This window comes from Anolis carolinensis, chromosome 3 (genome assembly GCF_035594765.1).
Source record: "Anolis carolinensis isolate JA03-04 chromosome 3, rAnoCar3.1.pri, whole genome shotgun sequence".
Taxonomy (NCBI): Eukaryota; Metazoa; Chordata; class Lepidosauria; order Squamata; family Dactyloidae; genus Anolis; species Anolis carolinensis.
Genome location: NC_085843.1, coordinates 97,478,738 through 97,502,920, shown reverse-complemented (window position 1 = coordinate 97,502,920; position 24,183 = coordinate 97,478,738). Strand labels below are relative to the sequence as shown.

General features: G+C 37.7%; 1 protein-coding gene across 4 annotated transcripts in view; it reads right to left on the bottom strand.

The window, feature by feature from the left end:
- The window catches only part of sh3kbp1 (SH3 domain containing kinase binding protein 1), a 241,000-nt gene that overhangs the window by 4,143 nt on the left and 212,674 nt on the right, over positions 1-24,183 (bottom strand). For 3 of the 4 annotated variants that reach the window (XM_062977243.1, XM_062977245.1, XM_062977244.1), the window contains 6 exons: positions 22,549-22,711; positions 19,749-19,834; positions 8,006-8,115; positions 6,119-6,244; positions 4,344-4,612; positions 1,571-1,634 (listed from right to left, as the gene is read on the bottom strand). In XM_062977243.1, the coding sequence (XP_062833313.1) occupies positions 1,571-1,634; positions 4,344-4,612; positions 6,119-6,244; positions 8,006-8,115; positions 19,749-19,834; positions 22,549-22,711 (818 nt within the window). Of the gene's footprint in view, positions 1-1,570; positions 1,635-4,343; positions 4,613-6,118; positions 6,245-8,005; positions 8,116-16,785; positions 16,878-19,748; positions 19,835-22,548; positions 22,712-24,183 lie in introns of those variants that run through there. The other variant, XR_010004972.1, reaches the window with a different exon arrangement.

Below are 24,183 nucleotides of genomic sequence, written 5' to 3'. Positions count from 1 at the left end.
AATGGCTCTTTGAAGGCAACCATAAGGCTGATATGACCCTTCATGGAAATGAGTCTGACACCCCTATCTCAATCTTCAATTCAGTATTTGAAAGCTTTATGAAGAAAGGGACTGAAAAGGGACTGTTAGGAGCCGAGGTGGCACAATGGTTAAACCCTTGTGCCGGCTGGACTGATGAACTGAAGGTTGGGTTGCTGACCTGAAGGTTGCCAGTTTGAATCTGCGAGATGGGGTGAGCTCCTGTCTGTCAGGTCTAGCTTGTGGGGAAATGAGAGGCGCTTCCCAGCTAACACATCCGGGAGTCCCCTGGGCAATGTCTCTGTAGATGGCCAATTCTCTCACACCAGAAGTGACTTGAAGTATGTTCTCATGTCACTTCTGACATGATAAAAAGGCTATTATGTTAATATGTGATATGATATAAATACAGAATTTTCTGTGTTCTTGCCAGGAAAGGGTGTCTCAATGCATGAGATATCTTGCCAAAATATAAGAAGATAGAATAAAATAAAAAGATTCATTTTTTTACCATCAGCAGCAATAACATTTGACCAAAACCTGTGCACAACATGCAAGAGATGATATGAGACAATGTGTGAAAATAAGTTAGAGTCTCGGAAATCCAACAAAAATCGGACTGACAGATTTTCACAGTTGTAACAAGAGAGCATAGAAATAATTTATCATAGTCAACAGTTTTAAAGTATCATCTGGAGTGGCTCATTCCAGATTAATCTCATGCTTCTCTTCCCAAGCAAGGTTATCTTCTTAGACATGTTATATAGAAAAAAATAATGACTACGTTTTCCCCCTCCTGATTTACAAACTGTCCCTAAATTTTGAAATTTTTAGAGATTTCTTTTCTCAATAAAATCTTTAACATTTCAGGTGACTCTTTTGTTTAGAGAGTGAGCACAGCTCCTTCATTTCAAGTACAAGCATTGCATGTCAGGCACAAACATTTCTATCTGGCGAAGGCTCTTCTGCTGAAGCACAAAGACATAGATCTAAAATTAGTGCTCAGAGTTCTTTTTAGAAAAAAATCTAACTCTTCTTTGTGTCTTCAAGTAGTGTGTTAAGCAATTAAGCAGCTCAATGAATTCCATAAATTGAGTTTGCTACAAGTTAATTAAGAGTTTTGACAGTGAATTAGAACAGCCATTAATTCATTTTATATTCTCATCAGCCACCACTGAAAGACTGAGTTGTTTGTTTATTCACAGGGCACTTTTCATAATAACTTTTCCATGATCTTCTCCTGTTTGTTTTCACTACAATGCTACAAGATATAAAAATGATAAATGGGAAACTCACCAATCAAGAATTTGGATTCAAATTTAAGACACTGTTATCTTTTCTCAAATCAGGGTATTAAAAGGGGAGTTCTCAACTTTCAGGCCATTTTCTTACAAAAAGGGAGTAACATTTGCTAGGTGATGGAAATAGATACAGATTAATAGATGCTGGTAAGGAGTTCCATTTTAAATAATAAAACAAAGATACTAACAATTTCTTTAGGAAGGCAACTTTCGTTGCTTTGCTTATTTCAAAAGACATGAGATTAAAGTACCTGTAGCCGCAGGCGGATCTTTTTTTCTTCATCTAATTCTGAGAGCAACTGTTTAATCTCTTTTCTATGAAAAAAATAGAAATGATTTTATTACTATGCATTATTTTACTATTTCAAGTAGAAATTCTCCATTTCTATGAATCTGGTACAACATAAAATCCAACCAATAGTCCAATTCTGTCAAAGGCATGTGTAGATAGGAAATCATGAGAGTTTGATCTGCTTCTTAAATGTTAAAATGGGAAATGCAGCTGTAGAGCTCTCCAATTCCAAAAGGCACTAAATCATTCCACCAAGCTGATATTTATTCTGTGCATGTGGCTCACTTTGTTTAAGCAACTGTATATTTACTTTCCATCCCTGTGGCACAAATAGGGAATTTGGGGGGGGGGGGGAATGGAGATGCCGTTATCTTCCCAACAATTCTAGAACCCAGATTCACACATGCTACTCACACCTTGCACAAACACATATACATATTCATGTGTACATCTGCAGACACAAATGGGCGGTTACATTTATCAGATTAAATCTTGGAAAACTAATTAAAGCATTTCCAGGCAAGTTATCTTGTCTTGTAATTTTGGGTGACGGTCATATTATCTAAGTGTCCAAACAAGACATTAATAAGCACAATGCATGCACTCTAGCACTTTTGAACATTTGTCAAGGTGCTCCATATTTCTTTCTTGTTGTGTTTTCAGGCTGTGCACTGGATGGGTCTGTCCATTTCTGGAACACCTTTCCTGGCAGAAGGAGGTACGTGGTAAGGGACTGCCACAGTTACAAAGGCTGCCCAGAAACTCCAGAATTAATGAATAAAAGTCTGCTCTGTTTATTCTTAATCTGCCTATGTACAGGAAATTATATTCAAAGACATAGTCATATTTATCTGTATTCATAAACAAAAAGGGTCTAATAGCACCTCTAAGACTACTTGCAAGATGTTGGCAGCAGAAACTTCCACAGACTTAATCTAGGCCATTAGGTAAAGAATAAATCAACAAGGAGAGCATTCTACATTGTTATCTGAAATGCTTGGGATCTAATTGCAGATGGGGTGGTGGTGGCTTGGTATACCTGTATATGAATGGGGGGGATAGGTGAGAAAGGAGGCTAGTTACACACCCACCTGCTGAAAAAATCCCTTTACTACCTGCTGGGGTCCTTTCAAGGACAACTTGCTCCATAAATCTCAGAAATTTGATGGGGGAAAGGATGGGGGAAAGGGAGGCAGGGAGAACTCCAGGTCCTATAATTTAACTTACAAAAAAAATCCCCAAATATCAGACTCAAATATCAGAGAAGGGTAAGGTCCTACTGTATCCAGCTGCTATGGTCCCAGAGAATGTTGGAAAGAACTGGTTGCTAGCTAGCAGTCCTCCAAATAAGCATGAATGTATGATGATAAATGCATTTTTTTCCTTTTAAAAAAAAGCTATGCAAAAGAACTTTTTAATCAAATGTAGCCAAAGCAGCAACACTCATTCACAAAAAGGATAGGTAAATCTGGGGAAGGCTTTGGCTTATACAAGAGCAAACTTTCTCCATCCTTTCCAAATCTTCTCCCATTCTTTGAGGAAGGCATGTCTAAGCAGAACTTAAGGAAGGAGTGAAACCTTTCCTTATACATTAATGGATATTTTAATACAGTTGGGATTGGGCATCCCACTTACTAAACATATTCACAACATGAGGCAGTAAAGCAAAGGCTTCCTGCTTCTTCTAATCCAATTTATATTTAGTGTGAATGATTTAAAACAATGTGGTCCAACCTGCGGCCCACCTATTCATATTTGTTGGCCCTTGCCCTTCTTACTGGAAAAATATTTTAATTTAACATTTGGAAAAAATAATTTACCCTTCTTACTGCTTTAAGTTTTTAAGAATTTGTTTTCTTTCTGGAATGTCTCTGGCCCTCACATTCCTATACTAAAGTTTGATTGGCCCTCGGGTAACTAAAGGTTGGACCACGCTGATTTAAAGTATGACCCAAGTAGTGAAAATTCTAAAGTAAATTCACATCACTGTCCATGTTACAGTTAATAATGGGGCTGTGTCTCAAGCAGGGTGGTTTATGACAGCCCTTCAGTGTAATTCACATTGAATACAGCAAGCCAGACTTTCAGTTGTTTACAATGACACAATGCTATGTAAAGCAATTACAGGTTGAGAGTGGGACTGAATTTGTTATGTTATTCATTGCTTTTATAGCCATACTGCAGGTTGGGCTGAGACAGTAGTAACATAACAGACCTGTAGTTTAGTTCACTGTTAATAACCCTACTACTTAAATAAATGATTTTACAGCTGCAGTTGCAATGTATGCCACTGCAGAGCAACTGCTGGTGGGTCCAAGGCTATTTGGATAACATCTCAAGTTGTAGCAAACTGCCCGCTTAAACCTTTTCCTAGGTCAAGTCACACATTCATTTTATGTTTCATGCTTTCAAATGTTCAAAAACCTTTGAAAAATCTGCATGTAATACAATTCCTGATATCAAAACTTTTATTTTTTCCCATCTATATTAAAAATTGCCATTATTTATAGTAGGGTTCAAATTGTGTAAGTCTACCATAGAATTTGTATCATGCTTCCTTCATTCCTAATTTTCTTTTCACAATGCAATCTTTTGTTAGAAAAAAGAGCAGGAGGGGGGAAAACATAGATAAAACATGAATAAATCAAAACAGGAACTATGTGTTTTATAAATTGAAAGAGTCAGTCTACAGTATCACAGCAATAAAAAGTAGTAGAATTATTAATGCTCACTTCTGTTGATCTTTCATAGTTTCAATGATAGTTCGTAGCTCCTTAACTTGTGTCCTCAGCTCTTCCAATGCTGCTGCTTCACCTTGGTTGGAGTGATCAGTCTTTGGCTTTCCTTCAGTATTGAACAAAGATGGGGAATTTGACCTATGACCTGTTGTTCCTGCTACAACTGGATGAAGTACAGATGAGGATGATAATGAAGAGGGAAGATTACTTCCACTTGTTAAGCCTCCTGGCTTGGCAGGCAATGTAGCTTTGTTATCAGATACCTATGGACAAAAAAGGACAGCAACATTGCATACAAGCATTAGAATACTCATAATAAAATATTTACATTTCACAGCCATGAAATATTCAACAGCAACACTGAAAGAACTCCATCTAGATGTTTCACATACTGGTAGCTGGAGTAGAATAAATATGGCAAATCTGAACCTGAATATGAAACTGACATAAGCCTACCAGAATTAAGTTTCCAGTTGAAGTAAAAAATGTTGGTTATTATCTTTAGACCAGTGGTTTGCAACCTGTGGGTCCCCAGATATTTTGACCGTCAACTCCCAGAAATCCTAACAGCTGGGATTTCTGGGAGTTGTAGACCAAAACACCTGGGGACCCACAGGTTGAGAACCACTGCTTTAGAGAAAAATAATAAATGTAATAATACCAATAATAATAGAGAAAAATAATAAATGTACCATATATTCTCGAGTATAAGCTGACCCAAATATAAGCCCACCAGGACGCTCACCCGAGTATAAGCCGAGGGGGCCTTTTTCAGTCTTAAAAAAAGGGCTGAAAAACTAGGCTTATACTCGAGTATATACAGTAAATTCTCTGGGCATATTACCATGAATTGCTTCAGATATCAGAGTATCCTCATCAATGTTCTTGCAGGACCTCATATTTATATCAACCTGGAGGCCATGAACTTCAGGAAACCTTTGCTCCTGTTAATTTCAGTCAATTTTCGAAATCAGGAATAAGAGGAAAGTAGCATCCCAGATGTTCCTAAACTTCCACCACTCCTCTATGCTGGCTACAGTTGTAGGCTAACAACATGTGGATGGCCACACAATCCCACCATTTTAGGCCTTATGTAAAATAATGCTATTCACTTTGATCTACTGAATTGTCTATTTGTCTAAATTTAGATACCCACATATTTTACTATGATACATTTTCTTTTTCATTGTGTTGAAGTAACTTATCGTATGTATTCCTTCATTAGATTATAGAATAGCCAACACTAAGTAAGTACAGGTAGTCCCCAAGTTACAAAAAACCGACTTATAAATGACAGGGGTGGGACAACAAAAAGTGAGAGAAATCTACCTCCAGGAAGGGAAATTCACCCCTGAAAGAGTTATCATGGGGAAAAGGTGTCTCAACTGAAGCTTTTTCACCAATCCTTGTTTCCATAACAAGCGAAATTTTTCAAAATCTAATTATCAAAAGGGGTAGAAAGCAAGGTGAAATCTTCTGAACAGTATTTTTTTTTAAAAAAATGTCTATTCCATTTGTAAAAAATACAGTAGCCTTAGGCTTTCTATATGTGCATGTCTTGCCACAAGCAAAAGCATATGTGATCAATGTGTACATGACATTTAATTTTTTTCTTTTCATGGTATCTGGACATCAGCAGGATTGTGACTACAGGAACAAAATGATGGGACTATTTGCTTAATGCACATGTACATTTAAAATACATAAATCCCATTAGGAATCAGGGATCCTGGCCCTCACTATTGCTATAAGTAAACAATGTAACTTACTAGCGATATTGTAACAGTCTTGGGCTTCTTTACTGGCTCAGCTACTTTGGGTGGAAGGGAAACATGTTCTTCTTTCTCCTCTTCGGGACTCGGTGAATCAAAAAAATCAGGACTCGAAAGTGAAGACTGTGGAAACACAAGACGAGTTTATTTCTGCATATACCTAAAAACAACAAACATTTTCAATAAAATGCACACAGTATGAGGTTACAACCCATGTCTTCAAGAGTATACCAACAGTTGCTAAAGGGTACAATTCACAATCACAATCTTAGGCATGCCTACTCAAGAAAAGCTCCACAAAGTTCAGTGAACAGCGAACTATAGCAAACTTTCATTATTTAAAATCTCTCAATTAAGCTGACTAAAAATGGAATGCTTTTCAAAGTTACTAAACACTTTGGATATTCCCAAAGTTCAGTGTGTTCAATGTGCAAGTGTAGCAGCCTTCCCAATTCAGGCATCTTCCTGTTATATTCTATATTTCTTCTAGTAAGCTAGTTAGGTAAGAAAGAGGATGTAAGTCAGCACATCTAAACAGTGCCAATTTGGGAAGGCTGGTGTATAGTACAAAGGCTAGTTGTAGACTAGCAGGCAGTACTCCAAGAAGGTCTTGTGTGTCTTCAATACAGGATTATATAGGACTATTCAGTTTACAGCTTTCAGAAGAGCCCAATCTGGTGCATTATGGGCAAATTCAAAGAACCAGAGCCTGACGCCGGAAAACAATATTGTTCTGAACTGAGAACCTCCTTCATAAGCTGGAAGGGAACCTTCATTTGTAGGTTATTGAATAAAACTGAAATATATTTTCTAAATAAAAAAAAAACAATTTGACAAAGCATTCTGGGATGTGGGGAAATATGCAGATCTGCATTACATTTGAAAATATTCCTTTCTTCCAGAAAGGCATCCATGCCAGTCAATTCAGATTAATACAGAACTTCCTATTATGGAAGGATAGCCATAATGGTTAAGAAACACAACATCAAACTATGTATTTCAACAAAAGCAATGGTTTCAAAATAGTAATAAATCTTATCAATAAACCCTAAGATTGTGTTGCTGTAAGTCTGATGATCTTGAAGGTAGATAAAAACATTAATCAAAATAAGCCTGATGTTTCATTCAAATGAAAAGATGTCTTTATGGCTTCTGTCATGCTAACTATGGGCTGTTCTATATGGGCATTATAATGCAGTTTGAAGCCATCTCAAGGTTGGGATGTCTACAAAATACACAGTTCAATACACGCAGCAGCACACATCGCCAAAACAACATATTAAAAAACTCACCAAAAAAAGCCATAACATCCACTGTAGCTTAACACAGTGTATATCCCATGCATAGCTGGAATCAGAGACCAAAAAATGCAAACAGCTGTTCAGGACAGGACTAGTGCTGATGCATATGGCCGGATGGCAAACAATTACATACAAATAGCGTTACCATGGGAATACCTGCTTTCTCCCCCTTTGTCTCCATTTAATGTGTCCTGCCTTCGTCTAGCATTGATTCTGAACAGTCATGCTGATGCTAATCAACACATCCTCCGGGACGATGTAAAAAAACAATGTTTCGTATCCATCCGCAATTAGCGGATCTTTGCAGGCACCATCCCAATCAGTTCCTGGTGTGCTTGTGTAGGCACTCCACAGCAAACTGGATCTCTTTTATTCACTTCATGACTTGGATTTAAGTTGCTGTGTAAAACCACCCTATGATAAATACCTTTGGACTAAATATTTCTTAAGCAGTGTTTGTGAACAGGCTAGAAGAAACAGAAATCTGCTGATCTATGGAAATTTGATATGTGAGCATTTGTTTGGATTACTGAATTGATCAGGAAAGTGAATAAAAAATATGCAGTTCTTTGGGGATACTTACAGAAGTGAATGACTGTGAAGGAGGTCTTCTGCCAGTAGCTTTTGGTCGGGTAGTTGTTGGGTGGCTAAGTTTTTCAGCAACTGGTATTACGGAATCAAACCCTTCCAGATCTTAAAAACATTCAAAGAGAGGGAACTGGATTATTATATTGATAAATTATGAGTTCACTCTAGAAGACAATCAGTGAAACCTCTCAAAATCCAACAATTCTGTAGAATATTACAAGATTTCCATGTCATCAAATTAAAGATAGTTTTATTCAGAATTATTGATATATTTATTTGCTTATTTTATTTAAAAATCCCACTCACAATACTTATAAAAAGCAATACAACAAATGTATTCACAACTAATTAAGTTAAAAGTGATTTATTTGAGATAGCTGTGGAGTTCTATATTGGTATGGGCAGGACTTGATGGCACTCAGGTTCACTTCTAGTCCAATGATTTCTATGGTATCTCACTAACTGGGATAACCACAATATAAAATTGGCCCTCTATATCCAGAGATTAGTCATTCACAGATCCAGCCAGCCATGGTTTAAAATGTTGTTTTTAATTCCAAAAAGCAAGCCTTGGTTTTGCCATTTTTCATGGTTTTACTACATCTATACATATAAAAATATAATGTGCGTTTTTCCCATGGAGTAAACAACAAAGCCATTGAACGAAATCACACCAAATTTGGCCACAAAAGACACAGTCATCCAATCTATGTCTTTCAATAAAAAAACCTAGAAAAATAGTCCAAATTACAGAGGATGAGAAAGAGCCTTTCTCCCCCTGGCTGCCAGTCAGAAAGATAGGCCCTGCTGCCTTTGGCCACGCCCCCTGCTTTTAGGCCCCGCCCCCTTTGTGTCCTAGCAACTCCCTCAGCCAAAATGGCACTTAGAGGCCTTATCCACACTGCCTATAAAATACAGATTATCTGATTTGAACTGGATTATATGGCAGTGTAGACTCACACAGCTATATAACCCAGAATGCCAAGGCACATAATCCACAATATCCGCTTTGAACTGGATTATCTTGAGTCCACATTGCCATATAATCCAGTTCAGTGTGGATTTTATACAGCTGTGTAGAAGGGGCCTCATATAATCCAGTTTTAAGCAGATAATATAAGATTATAAATATAATATATAGTAATTACTGTGGCATAATAATACAGAACAATATAATCTCTAAAACCAGGACAGAAAATAAAAAGCAACATTCTGAAAACAGGGAAATTGGAAATTCCAGAAAGGAAACAATTAGGGCCAGCTAACATCTCCCAAAAAAAAAAGATTCCCCCAGGGAGGAAGCAGCCAGGATTTGAAGCTGCAAGACTATTAAATGCTAATCAAGGTGACTAATTGCAGCATTCATTCTTGCTATTCAACCTGGCCAACCAAGATTTTCCCTAGATAAAAAGCCCCCAGGCTTTGAAGCCACGAGGCTACTCTGTCCCATTCAACCTGGCCTAGCAAGGATGCCCTATGTAGAAAGCAGCCAGGCTTTTAAGCTGAAAGGCTATTCAGTGCAATTCAAGATGGCCTAACAAGAATTCCCCTATGAAGGAAGTAGCCAGGCTTCAAAACGGCTCTTTGATTGAGGGTGCTACTCCAGCTTGCCTTGCATTGAAGCTGCAAGGCTATTCAGTGCAACAAAAGATTAACTTTGGTAGGTGGCCAGGCTTTGAAGCAGCGATACTAATCTGTACTATTGAAGCTGACCAATCAAAGATTCCCCTAGGTAGCAAGCAGACAGGCTTTGAAGTAGTGAGGCTATTCATTGCAATTCTAGCAACCCAAAAAACCATTCCCCTAGAATGCAAGTACCCAGCCTTCCATGCAGCAAGCCTATTCCTTTGTATTCCAGCTCACCAAACAAGGATTCCCATAAGAAGAAAACAGCCAGGCTTTGAGGCTGCAAGGCTATTTACTGCTATTCCACCTGGCCAACAAAGCATTCCCATAAGCTACAGCAATGCGTGGTCGGGCGCAGCTAGTCATTTGATATAATGGGACTTATACAGAATTTGGGATCCCCAAGGGGTTCTGGAATTAAACTGCAGCAGATACCAAGGGCCCAGTAAACCTAACATCAGTAACTGATCTAATAGCATTTTCCAAAACAGTGATAAAAATTTGCCACAACTGTCAAGTTGAACATAATACCTAACAATACAACGTTTATTTTCCTGTACATTTCCCATTTTTAACACAGGAGTCCCAAAGTGATGCAGTTATCTCAAGTGGGAAGTACTTGGAGGAGATCTGCCTCCTTAACCTCCCAAGCAAATGATACCTTTTTGCTTTTAATCCTTCCTTCAAGCCTGGAAGGATGCAAGCTGTCCTTACCAGAGTGAAACGTTAGACGTGTTGTCACTAAATATTTGGCACTGCAAAGTATGAAGTTGTAAGTTGATCCATTTAAAGGTAAGATGATGCAATAATCCAGTGAGATTTAGCTTCCTGCCTGGTTTGTGAGGGGCAGTAAACCAATGGAAATGTATTATCTGAAGTTTAAATGAATTGTTTCAGAAGCATAAGTGAAAGAATTTTGTTTTAGTACCCACACAGTCAATTTGCCAGACAAACTGAAGGGGTCATAATGAGCTAAGGAGGTCTTTCTCATATTACAGAGAATGACACCAGCTGGACTTGGAAATGTTGCATTTCTCCCTGCCTGCTTCTATTGTGAGCCTTCTTCCTTCGTAATATATTGAAGGAGGAAGGCTGGGATTAGCCTATTATCAGTTGCATCCAGAACTGCGCACACAATGGGACTTTGCTCTGCTTGCTTTGCACTGTAAAAGCCTTTTCGCTTGAAGAGAAATCCCTGGGATACGCTGAACAAACTCCACCTGATTATCCTGCATCACAGTCTCCAGTTCCCCAGCCTTCAGGAGAGGCTTTAGCAAGGGCTCAGGCTGCTAGAGGGGAAGAGTGTCCTTGTGCATCTGATTTCCATTCACACAATTCAGGGGCCATGCCCGGCCTTTTAAAAAATTGCCTGATTATCTACCAAGTAACACTTGCTAAATAATTAACTGCAGATAGTAGACTGGAAAGGACTCACTCAGTGACAAGATTATTATTAAGCACTAGTTTATTCATGTAACACTGTATCTTTATCCACCATTCCTATTAATACTTTTTTCAAGAGTAAGTACATAATCTGCTTTGGAATGGAGCAATCAAGTTACATCAACACGGACACAACTAAGGTTATGTAAGTCACACTTGGGAAAGGGTTACAAGGTTCACAAACTCTGTCCTTCTGTGCTGACAGCACATGAAGGTTAAACTCTAATTGCACATTTCCTCAGCATACTTTTATAACATCTTTTTAAATTTGTGACCCACATTTTGTGCGTACTTCATGTTTAGAACAACCAGAACAACAAATCCAAACTAAGTTTGATAATTACAAAGGTTCCCAGTATCAGCTTAAAACACCAAGATATTGTGTCCTTTACAATATGTACTATTGGAGCTATACTTGTGTGTTTATTTCTTAAATGGGAATAAAAGAGAAGAGCGATATTCATAGTGATGGGTGAGAGATTCAAACGGGATTAGAATTTGAACTTTCTCTATTCAAAAAGCCCTGTCTGATTTCAAAGGGAATCTAGATCCCTTCTTAGTCCGGCTGAAATGTTGCTTGCTCTCTGAACTTGCTACAAGGCAATGCCACCTTTTAATCCCTTCTTTTTGTGAAGGTAGAGGAATATTCCTCAAAGGCATCTCTTTCCTGCAATGCATTGTGTTTAGAGATCTGGGTTTCTTCAAACTAATGATGTAAAATCATTAGATGATTAAAAAGTGCAGCCTTTATTGTGGTCCAGAGGCTAACTATCCTACCCTTCCCAGATCACCACTAGGAAACATGGGATGGACCACATACATTTAGGCTATGTAACTTTAGACCAGTATATCTTAACAAAACGGATCTGCATCAAAGAATGGACCTACCACAATCATTACACCCTATGCCACCCAGATTAGAAAAGCAAAGAAAAATATCATTGCAATCTCAGAACATGTGAACAACAACCAATCATATACAATTGAAAGTCATAGTATAACTTAAATAGGAAACCAAAGTCTGTAAAAGGAACATAGATGGCAGATGCAAGGTTCACATAAAGCTTCTGTTATAAAATATAATTATTAGGTTAGTTTGGAGCATTAGGTTTAAAACTTGCTAGCGAAACACTGAATTCATCTTTAAGACACATGAAGTTGCTGGATTTGGATCAGCAAGACTGTAGGATTCTCACTTCATACAAAGTCATAACAGTCATGTTTTTCATGGATGTTGTGAAGGAGTTTGAGAAAGGAATCCAGCTATTTTATGGTTCTCCTTTGTGCAGTGACTGTTGCGCCCTTTATCATTGTGTTTTGCTTTAGGTTAGGAAGAAAGGCAGAGAGAGCTTTGTTTTGAGGTTGGTAACAGAAACCATGTGCACTACTGTGAATACTCTTTTTGGTTTGCTTGTGCATATCAAAATATCATTTCACTATGAACTCTGTTTTGTGATTAGCCTGTTGATTAGGAAATCAGTTCTGTATCTGTCTATCAAACATTACACAGGGGTATAATGGGATTTGTAGTTATTGTCCCTTCTTCCTGGCAGGGCACCTCGTGGAGGGAGGGCCTATTTCTCTACTGGGATTCCTTGGGCGTTCCTATTGAGCCCTTGAAATAACTCTTGAACATTTGAAACCACAAAACAAACATTTTTTTTTCAAAGTGAGCAAGCAGGAGAGATAGGATTTGAACATCACGAAAGGGGACAGTCGTTCTGAAAGTCACTAGTGCAGTCCCAAGTATATTTATTACCAATATCAAACTGGTCCAGTAGAGATCTTTAGTGAGGACAATAGAAACAGTTCTTTAGAAAAAATGATGACATCATATTTTCCACAACCAGATCACACTGTCTTATGGCAGCAAATTTTATATTTAGATATTTATCACAACATGCCTCCATCCATCCATCTATCCACCTATTCATCCACCAACACCTCCACACACACACACACGGGTCCATACAGCTCTCTTTTTAAGTCATTCTCTTCTTGAATGTATGTATATTCAACAGGTTTTAAGATAAAGAATATGAAGGTAGAGAAAAAAGATGAAAATGGGGGGGGGGCAGCCCACTGAGGTTCAACCAAGGTTGTTCAAAAATGTGTTGTGATAAAACAAAGCCACTGATGATATAAAACACAACTGTATTGATAGTAGATAGTGAATGGATACAGCAATTTTAATAAAAATAAAGACACTGGGTCTTGCCTTCTTCCAGCTGAAGTATATTTGTTCTTTGGTTCTATGTGATCACCTTATGGTCCTGGGCTATAATTACTCTGAGTTGTGCAGTCAACCTTATTCCTTGTAGGAATGATGCAAAAGAATTTGGGGGAATTATACACCTCCCCATTCACATTTAGAAGTACTGTATAGTGAAACTCACAGGCTGAGAGGGGGAGGGGGCTCATTTTTCTTTCTGATCAAATGCTCTGGGAGAAAGGAAGTTTCCTATTCTCAGTGTTTGTATCTGTAATAAGGCTGGCATAGCTTTGCAGCAAACAGTTGCAAAGATATTTGGGTTACACTTACACAAAGAAAGAGAATCAGACAGAGAATGCTATGCATCATAACAATGAAAGAGGAAGAATTGGAAGCTTAACTACAGAACTTTTCAATTTTCTGAAAATACAAGCCATTATAAGGATCTTGAATGCAGAGGGATAACACTTCGATCAGACACTTACATCCAACATCAAGACAATGGATGTCTCCAGTACCCAAACAGTGGATGTTTTTTTCTCTTCTTCCCTTTTGCACTTTTCACTTCCTAAAAACCTGCAGTAGAAGATCTTCCAGGCCTTTTCAGCAGGTTTTAAGAATGCACAGGGGGCTGCTAATGGCAGAAGACATTACTTTCCTTGTAGTTTTGTTGACAAAAAGAGCTTTTTCAGTGGAACAATCCTTCTGGAACTGGAACCTGACTTCAGATACTTTCTTCACTACTTTATGTGGGGGGTTTAAAGGTACCAAAGGCAAACTGAAGCAGAAAAGAGCAATAAGGGAAGCACAAAAAATTCTATGATTCCCTGATAACCTATCCTCAACCTTTCTATTACGTGTATTTATTTATGGCATTTATTTATCCTCTCTCAATCCATCAGGGTCCCCAAGGTAATGTAAAATGAGTTAAAATATTTAAAACACTAAATACATAATTAAAACAATTAAACTCTGAGTTAAAAATAATTCTAAAATGACTAGCAACTATAAAACAGTGTACAAAGCAATTACTTTGCAGCCACTTTTGTCACTTGGGAAAGAGTTCCACAATTAGGGACGGGCTACAGAGAGCCCGACTATGTGTATCAACCAACCTAATCTCTCAAGGTGGTGGGATGTATAACAGGGCCTCTTCTGATGACCTCAAATGTTAGGCAGGCTCATATGGATAAATCAAATTACCAGATGACTTTGCTTTGTTTTATAGGTAAGGACCAACCATTCACGACTTTATAGGTGAAGGCCAGCCAAAAACTGAGTTTGGAAGCAAACTGGAAGCCAGAGCACTTCTTGTAAGATTTATGTTCTATGGTCTCTGAAATGTATGTTTTATAGTAGTCTGATCACAAAACTTTGCACTAATTGCAGCTTCCAAACCTCCCCGCAGTATAAGAAGCCTATCTAGGTGTAAATGACACATAAAACATTTGAAGCAGCTTTGCGCCTTACTAGGAAAGTTTTATTGGCACCACAAGAAAAACTGAACAAAACCACTCCTGGCTCTTGTAGCTTGTTGGTCTTCCAGAACCACTGCCAAGTCTAAAGGTGCCTCCACACTACAAACCCCATTTTCCAAAGGGTGTGCTTCCCTATCCAGGACAGGTTATCTTTCCTTCCATTTTTTCTGGACTGAGCCACAATTTATTAACTCGCATTCAATCCTTCACTGCATTTAGGATCTCCATAGCCTTCTTACTGTGACAACTATGTATTAGTAGTTAAATTTGCCCCAACATTCATCAAAATATAATTAAAATCAAATTGTGAAATTCCCCGGTGTTCAAAAGATTGAACGTACCAAAGTTGGTATTGGTAGCCACAGCTGGCCATACTCACATCTATTGCAAACCAATTATTTTTTGCATATTCCAGTTTATTTGAAAAATGAAGTTGCCACAAACTGTTTTTTAACTATTTATCAACAATTTGAAATAATTAATTACTAGCTTATACATCTTGGCTTGTTTTTACCAATGCTTCTACTTCATCTGAATCCAACAGCTTTACCATATTTGGTGCCACAGTAAATAAGGTCCATTTTTGCATATCGTAAGTTCTCAGAGTATTATCCCCACCCACACAGATATGTTGACAGAATTCATGATTGAAGATATGAAAGTGCAGTTCTGAACCACTGTTTAGCTTTACTGTGAGTGACAAGCATCTGTTCCCTTGTTGATCAGGACACAGGAGACTGATGTTTCCATAGTCTTCCCATGAGGAATCCCCACTGTAAGGGAGAGTTGGGATGCTGATCCTATTTTTGACTGTTGCACCAAAGATTGCTTGCAAAAAAAGGGTGGAAATGTCAGTTTTCTGTGTTCCAGTAATCAGAAGATGAAAAAAATCAGTCATTTGCAGCAACAGCAGCTTCTAGTAAGTCAGGATATAGGGGTTGCTGTGCCATGAGATGTCTACTTAGCTACGTAAGTAGTTATTAAGATCAAGTAATGTATCTAGACCCTGTCCATAGTTTCTACAAATATTCATAAGAAAACAGTAAAACAGTGCCACCACACTATTTCTCATTGTTCGCTGAGTACATGTATTTTATTTTACTTGTTCAGAATTTGTCCACCTATTAAAAAAAAAACCCTTTGCTGAAAAGTTGATCTCTACGTGTTGCCAATTCTTTAATCATTTCAAAATTCATGCACTCAAAAGGTTAGGTCATCCATTTTATTAATTAATATTCTTTAACACTGATTTCAACCTTCAAGATCTTCCAGAACTAAATTAAAATGCTGCTGCCATAAGTCACATCAATCTCAGTGCCCTAAAAAAAAATCAATTTGAGATAATATCCATGCTCTGAACATAACTTATTGGTGCAATGAGAATTCGGGGCTGACAATGTACCAGGGTGAAATTTGTACAAAGCAAGGAATAATAATAATAATAATAATAATAACAACAACAACAACAACAACAACATTATTCTTATACCCCGCCCCATCTCCCCAAAGGGACTCGGGGCGGCTTACATGGGGCCTTTCCCAGACACAACAATATAAAAGCAAAAGCAAAACAATAAAACAAATTACTCAACAATAAAACATCAATGTGCTTATGCATGGATTATTTCCCTTTTCACAAAATGCGAAGTTATTGGCAGTACATTTTACCCATTAAATGTTACATTGGTCCAAACTATATTTAGGCCCCTATTAAAGCCATGGTTAAAGCATTTTAAGAATGCTTCAGATACAATTCATGCTGATGCTTTCAAAGTGTGCATGAAAACTTCAGAAGGACATCACATTTGTAATAATGACAAACAGTGTATGCATAACAGATATGCATAAACCAATGACTATTTTTCACAGGCATTAAATTAATGATTATGTATTGACTCCATCCACCCAACAGTTTTATCTGTAACAACAAAATGTCACGAGAATAGTTCAGCACAAGCTGCTCATTCTCAGGAAAAAACAATGACAGGACAGACAGAAGGTGGAAAACAGCCTTACCATCATCGAGTGAAGAAGAATTACCCATGGTAAAGGGATGTAAATGGGGAAAGCTTGAAGAAATGTGAGTGGAAAGGAAAAGAAAGGCACCACTGGAAATGTAGAAAAAGAAGAGAAAAGGAAAATAAAGTGTGAGGAGTAAAGGGAATATAGATTTCTACACACACACTTAACAATAAGACTAACAACCTTTTCTTAAGATATAGGAGGAACTGCAAGCCACAGATAAAGCTAGGGACATACATTATGTGGTGGTATTTAAACAAATGAACAAATGACACACATTGAACCAAGTCAAGCCACCACTCACTGATTAAGTAATCCTGCCCCATTAGTTATAAATATTCCCAAGTCTTCTTGCCAAGAAAATTACATCCAGCAAACACACCCTCTGGGAGCCATGTTCACACACAAATGATGATGCTCTACTTCCGGATGACATGATGTTAAACACAACCCTTGCCTGCCCAAGCTAATTCCAAACTATGACAATAATGTAATTCCACCATCCTCTGTGAACATAATACTATGCAATTTTTGGTTTTGTTTTACAAGACAAACTTCCAAATGGCTAGTACTTTTGAACCAGCCTTTGCTCAATTTATGCCAGAAGCAGTGCAACTGAAGGCCTATTTCTTTCTTGCTGCAGTCCAAGCAATTGTATGAACATTTGTCACCTCACATGCATTTCATTTTAATTCCATCTGCCCTTAGTCTGTCCTCAATCCATTTGAGCACATAAATCTGAGAACTTCTCTGTCCTCCATCGTGGTCAGTCGCAACAATTCAATTCCACCAACAATTAACTTAATTTTCTACTCCTTTTCTTCCTTCTCAAATTATACACAAAACATCCTCAAACAAGTTATGTTCTAGTATGATAAGCAAGCTGCACTGTGTTCTGACTCAATTCTCCTTATATGCAGCTGGGTGTCTCCTTAATCAATATAAAATATTAAACGAAACAAAAAACAGACCAGACATTGTCACGCTCTCAAATACTGTGCTAATTTTGCTCTTTCAGTTTCTAGTCATTAGGAGTCTGGATTTGTCATGGCAAACTACATGCTGTTCTGATCTTCATTTATGCTTAACAGAATGTTGCAATCCTCTGATTCAACTAATATTCTCCCAGCAAGAAAAAAAAATACTCATGAATAACATGTTGTGTGTTAAGATTTTCATGGTTCTTCTCAGCTGTTTTTATATGCACTAAAACAAGTCTTTGTTCCAAATGTAACAATTGATAGTTTTTACTATTATTTTTTTTAGTTATTTAGAAATTCAACCCTTTATCCACTGCTACTGGTAAAATCTCTCACTATTTTCTCATTGTTCAAATCTAACCATTAAAGGTAAAGGTTTCCCCTGACGTTAAGTTCAGTCATGTCTGACAATGGGGATTGGTGCTCATCTCATTTCTAAGCCAAATAGCCGACGTTGTCCGTAGACACCTCCAAGGTCATGTGGCCGGCATGACTGCATGGAGCGCCATTACCTTCTCGCCGGAGCGGTACCTATTGATCTACTCACATTTGGCATGTTTTCGAACTGCTAGGTTGGCAGAAGCTTGAGCAACAGCGGGTGCTCACTCCGCTCCTGGGATTTGAACCTGGGACCTTTCGGTCTGCAAGTTCAACAGCTCAGTGCTTTAACACAGTTTGCCACCGGAGCTCCTATCTTACCATTACCAGTTGTTAAATATGAAATTTTAGTTATGCAAGAAATTATATAAATTATAAATGGCTTATAAAAGCACTCTGCATCTCACTGGCACTTAACACAAAGCAGAAAATACGATCTATCTATAAAAACACATTTGATATTTAGGTCCTATAAAGAAGAATAAAATGCCCCCCATTTTAAAAGTCGTGCCATTTTGTAAATGATTGATACTTTATTATTATTATTATTATTATTATTATTATTATTATTAATATACACTGTTTATTATTTGTAATTTATTTGTTAATGTTTTGCTGACAAAAGCACACTGCATTGCCTGAACAGCCATCTTTCTTACCAACTTTTACTGAGAAGGAAAACCACAAACAGACACAAAAAAGAAATCGGAAATGTAATTCTTTAACATAATGTTAACCTCACTCTGAACATGTTTGCCCGGAATTAAGTCCAACTTAATTCAGTGGAATTTCCTAGTGAATATGATCAGAGTTTCAACTTAATTATTTAAAAACTTGATTTTAAATATTGATATAACAGTTGCAAAGAAGTGAAAAACTGTCAAATCTGGAAAAAAATGAAGATTAACTGCTGAAGCTGAACATTTTAGCAATGGTGTGCTCTAAAAAGAAACCACAACATAAAAATAACAGTGCATGCTACCAATGTAGTGCTGTAATGCTTACAATTTAGGATACAAAGACTCTGCCTCTTACAAAAACACGTCTGCAGCAGCACAGTTGTCAGTGGACTGAGTGACTGAAGCAGATGACATTGAAATACTTCAATGTGAAGTGACCCTTGGTTTGCTTTACTAATATGTGGCCACCTCACTTTCTAGCAGAAGTCTACTACTTCACCAACAAAGGACACCTTCCTTATGGGCCGCAGATTTGCCGAAGCAGAAAAACGTGATTGTTCCTTGTATTGTCTCAAAGCGATTTATGCAATTAAATGTCAAGCGCCTCTGGAAGTCCAATCAATTTCTTTCCAACTTCAAGGATGTACATCTATGCTTGAAATAACAGCAACTACTTCAGGTAATTAAAAACCTTGGCTTTTAAATACTCAAGTAGCAGAACGATTTACACAACTGCACAAAAGATCACAAACATTTAAAATATTTTCAGCCAATTCTCTTTTATTTTATAGGAATGGCTGAAAATTACATTCAGTAATTGTGCCAATTAGTTTGGATTTTAAGTGTTTTATGCTCATATTATCACTGCAAAGTTTATGTACATTTCAAAGGTAGGTCAAGTATAAAAAGCAGGACTTACCAATGTCATTGCTTCTTTCTGTAGAGTCCTTTTCTAAGGTGCTGGACAATGTGCAGCCCACTAGATCAACTTTTGGGATATCACTCCTGCAGCCAGAAGCAAAAGAGACATGAACTGGAATTCTTAATATAGTAATTTTTAAACTTATGTCTTATAAGCTGGAGGGAAGAAGCACTCCACGCACAGACCATCTGAGTGACTGCTGACTGTCAGGCAAAGCTACCTCTTGTAAATCAATGTGCTGCTCGGATTAACCTTATCTTGTTTCTCTTTAACACCTGTCAAAAGGGCCTATTTTAGACATGCTAATGTCCTACATAATTTCTGAAATTTAACTGCATCTTGAGATGGACAAATTCAGAAAGGATACCTTCTGAAGAGCAATTTTAAAAATAATAATTCTGCCCCTCAAACCCTAGTTACATGAAAGGAAGAATGTGCTGCAGATCCATTAATGGAAAAAACATGTATGAAGTGTCAAGCTGTGATAATGGGGTTTAAGCTCTCCCCAGTTCTGCTGCTGGCTGCAGCTTCTTCAATATGATTGGTTTCCTCATTGAGATTCTAATTACTAATAGCTTTTTGCTGACAGTTTCAGATGGGGTTTGTTTGCCTTTGCAAGCTTGGATAAGCACATAAAAAAGAACACTATTTATTAGAAAGGAAAGGAAACAATGGTATAGTAAAGTGTATATTATATATTATGCTCAATTATTTTTTTTAGCATGCTACGTACTTCTAGAAATCACCCACTCACTTGATATTTTAAAAATGATTTTTTTATTTTTGCTAGATATTTAGTTTTTTTAAAAAAATTCAAAGATATTAAGTGCCATATTTTTCAAAAGCATACTCAGTGAAAATGAATTGTGGGTTGTACAGGCATGGCACATCATTTTCCCATTCTTTCTTTAGCTGGAGATGTAAGATCCTATAGCAGATAGCAGAATCTTCTGGGGAAAATATGAAATTATTTTGGGGATTGCATGGAAAAGGCATAGTCTCTGCCAGTCTGACACCTTCCAGATGTTTTGGACTCCAAAACCTACAACTCCAGCCCCTGAAGTCAGAATATTTAGAGGAAAATATTTGGGGGACTTCAAGTTGTGGGTGGCTGCAATGAAGGAAGTGCAAAGTCTTGTGCTTCCTGTTTTATTTAGTCTCTCTTTCAAAACCAGCTTTTGAGAAGCTGCTATATGTCTAATATTTGGTACTGGTGCATTCTTATAAAAATTAGCAATGCCATTACTGAGACAGCAGTTCTTTCACATCCATCATAGCTCTGAGGCAGGACAGTGCAATTCCATACCCTTTAGAACTCATACATGGAAACATAGTTTTCTATCATCATCATCACCACCACCACCACCACCACAATGATGAGATCTAAGATCGGAATTCCTAATCCCTCCAGTCTCTGTTAACAATTAAACAATAGCTGCTATCTTTATACTGTTTTATGGTTTTAAGTTATGTTGATATCAAATACTGCAAAATAGCTGTCAGCCAAAACTAGTGAAAATGACAGTTCCATCAAACCAGGGAGAGCAATGCTTTCCTACAATAGGCTGACAGTCATTAAATATGGTAAAATGTAACAAAAGGCACCAAACGTCTGTCTAAGAATGGAAATGACCCAGGACTACACTACCCAATGCCAATCAAGGTATTCTGGCAAATGTGGCAAGGACTTCCACAAGCACTCTCGCCCATACCGGGTAATAAAACAAAACACCAAAAAACCCAAACACTTAAAATTTGCTGACCTTTCATGACACCATATGCCTTAGATGGCCATCTTACTCTGTCTAATGGTAAGGTCAGGTTTTCTGAGAATAAAAGTAGCATAGAATCTATCCCCGAACATTCAATATTTATCATATTTAATACTTTTCATTTTGAATATTTTCAATCACTATATGCCTTCTTCCTTCTTTCCTTTCCTTTTATCACTCTCTCATGAATTTCTAAACAATCAGGACTTGCAAATGGAATATGAGATGTTATAGAGCCAATCAGACATGTCTGTATACAACAATGACAAATCACACTGCCTCTATTCAAAATGGTTGTCAGCAGCAGGAAGAGAATATATCTTTCTTTAACAATCCTTTCATATGCAGCATTCAGCGAAATGCAGTAAGATAGAACATCTTGCAATTGCTACTAGACATCTATTCAGAAACTATTATAATGATTATTTTACAGTCTTACAAAACCGATGATCATTGTTTTATAATTCAGGTGAAAAAAATGCAGTGGTGCCAACATCTCATTGAAAGATTGGCTTCTATTAAGAAAAAGCCTATTAAACATCAAAATAGGTTATGATTTTACAAATTAAGCACCAAAACATCATGTTAGACAACAAATTTTTACAGAAAAAGTAGTTCATTACACAGTAATGCTATGTAGTAATTACTGTATTTACGAATTTAGCACTAAAATATCACAATGTATTGAAAACATTGACTACAAAAATGCGTTGGATAATCCAGAATGTTGGATAAATGAGTGTTGGATAAGCAAGACTCTACTGTACTTTATTTTTAATTTATTTTAGGATTGTTATAACCACTCATCAAACCTTTGCATACAGATAGACTTCTAAAAAGAAAAGGATGCAATCCTACACATACTGGCCTAGAAGTCCATTGAAAACAATGAAAATTACCCCTAGACATTTGTCTAGGGTTGCACTGATAAGCATATGTAGCCATGGACAAGACTGCAGCATAAGTACAATTTAAATTTTCACCATATAACGAATTTCATTTTAAAGAACAGATCGATCAAATACCTTGTATGGGTCATAGGCACAATTGGTCTTTCTGGTCTTCTTGGAGGCAACGTACCAGGTCTGTTCAAGGAGTTTGTTTTTGGCGGTCGAGGTTTCTTCGGTGGTATAGCAGGAACAGAAGGCTTCTGTAAATCTAACAGTTTTTGCTCTCTGTCTGGTCTTTCTTCAAATCAATTTCCACCCAAAAGAATAAATATATTTTTAAGTATAATAATCTGAAACATAACAGCTGCAACTAGTGTCAAAACCTAATAGAAGGTCAATCTTGCATCACGACTTAGGTCCAGAGTGCAATTACTCTTTCATAATATTTATTCTCTTCTTGTGGCAAACCTAAAAGGCAACCTGACCTGCACTCTTAAATTAATTATTCTAGTCCTGACTGTATGGAACAATGTGATTTAAAAATCATTCAATATCTTGACTTCAGAAATGCCAGGTAAACTTTATAAAGGTCAAGACCGCTCTTGTTATTATTTGAAATACTCTGTGTTTATAGTGCATCATTTTAGTACACCCATGAAATTAATCAAAGAAGGCTCACAACTGAGCTTCCCTTAACATTTCCGTACTTCCTATGGGGAAACAACAACAACAACAACAACTACTACTACTACTACTACTACTACTTTATTCTTATAACCCACCACCATCTCCCGAAAGGGACTTGGGGTGGCTTACATGGGGACCAAGCCCAGCATAAAACAAAGAATTCAAATTACATAATTAAAACATGTAACAAATAAACAATATAATTAAAACAATAAAAACCAGAAAGTAAAAACATTATAAAAGTACATCAACATCACAACCAGTGCTGGAAAAAATGGCATGTTCAGATATGAGAGGGAAAGGCAAGGTCTGTGCAAAATGCAGAGCAATAGTGCCAGGGCTGGAAATAAAGTGCTGGAGAAAACATTAAATTAGGGATGGGTAGCCATGATTGTAAATAAACCATTATTCTAAGGCACATTAGAACCACCAAGTTTTCGAGTCTTTACAGAAAGTGGACAGGGTGGGGGAGAGAGTTCCATAGCTGGAGGGCCACCACCGAGAAGCCCTTCTCCGTCATCCCCACTAACCAAACTTGTGACTGAGGCCGAAGTGAGAGAAGGGCCTCCCCGGCAGATCTTGGAGCTTGTGCCAGTTTGTAGAGACAGATATGGTCACAAAGATAAGCAGGAACCGTTTAGGACTTTATAGGCAATAACCTGCACCTTGAATAGGGGTGTTGTCTGCTCCCTGTAACTAGCTCCAGTTAACAACCTGGCTGCCAATCTTTGCTCCAATTGCAGTTTTTGGGCTGTCTTCAAAGGCAGCCCCACATACAGTGCATTGCAGCAATCCAATCTAGATGTAACCAAGGCATGAACCACTGTGGCCAAGTCAGGCTTCTCGAGGTACGGTTGCAGCTGGTGCACAAGTTTTAGCTGTGCAAAGGCCCTCCCAGCCAATGCCAACACCTGAGCATCAACCGTCAGCCCTGAGTCCAGGAGGACCCCCAGATTGCGGACCTGTGCCTTCAGGGGGAGTGTAACCCCATTGAGCACAGGTAGCCACCCTATATCCCGATCGACCCTATGACTGACCAGGAGGACCTCTGTCTTGTCTGGATTACGCTTTAGCGTGTTAACT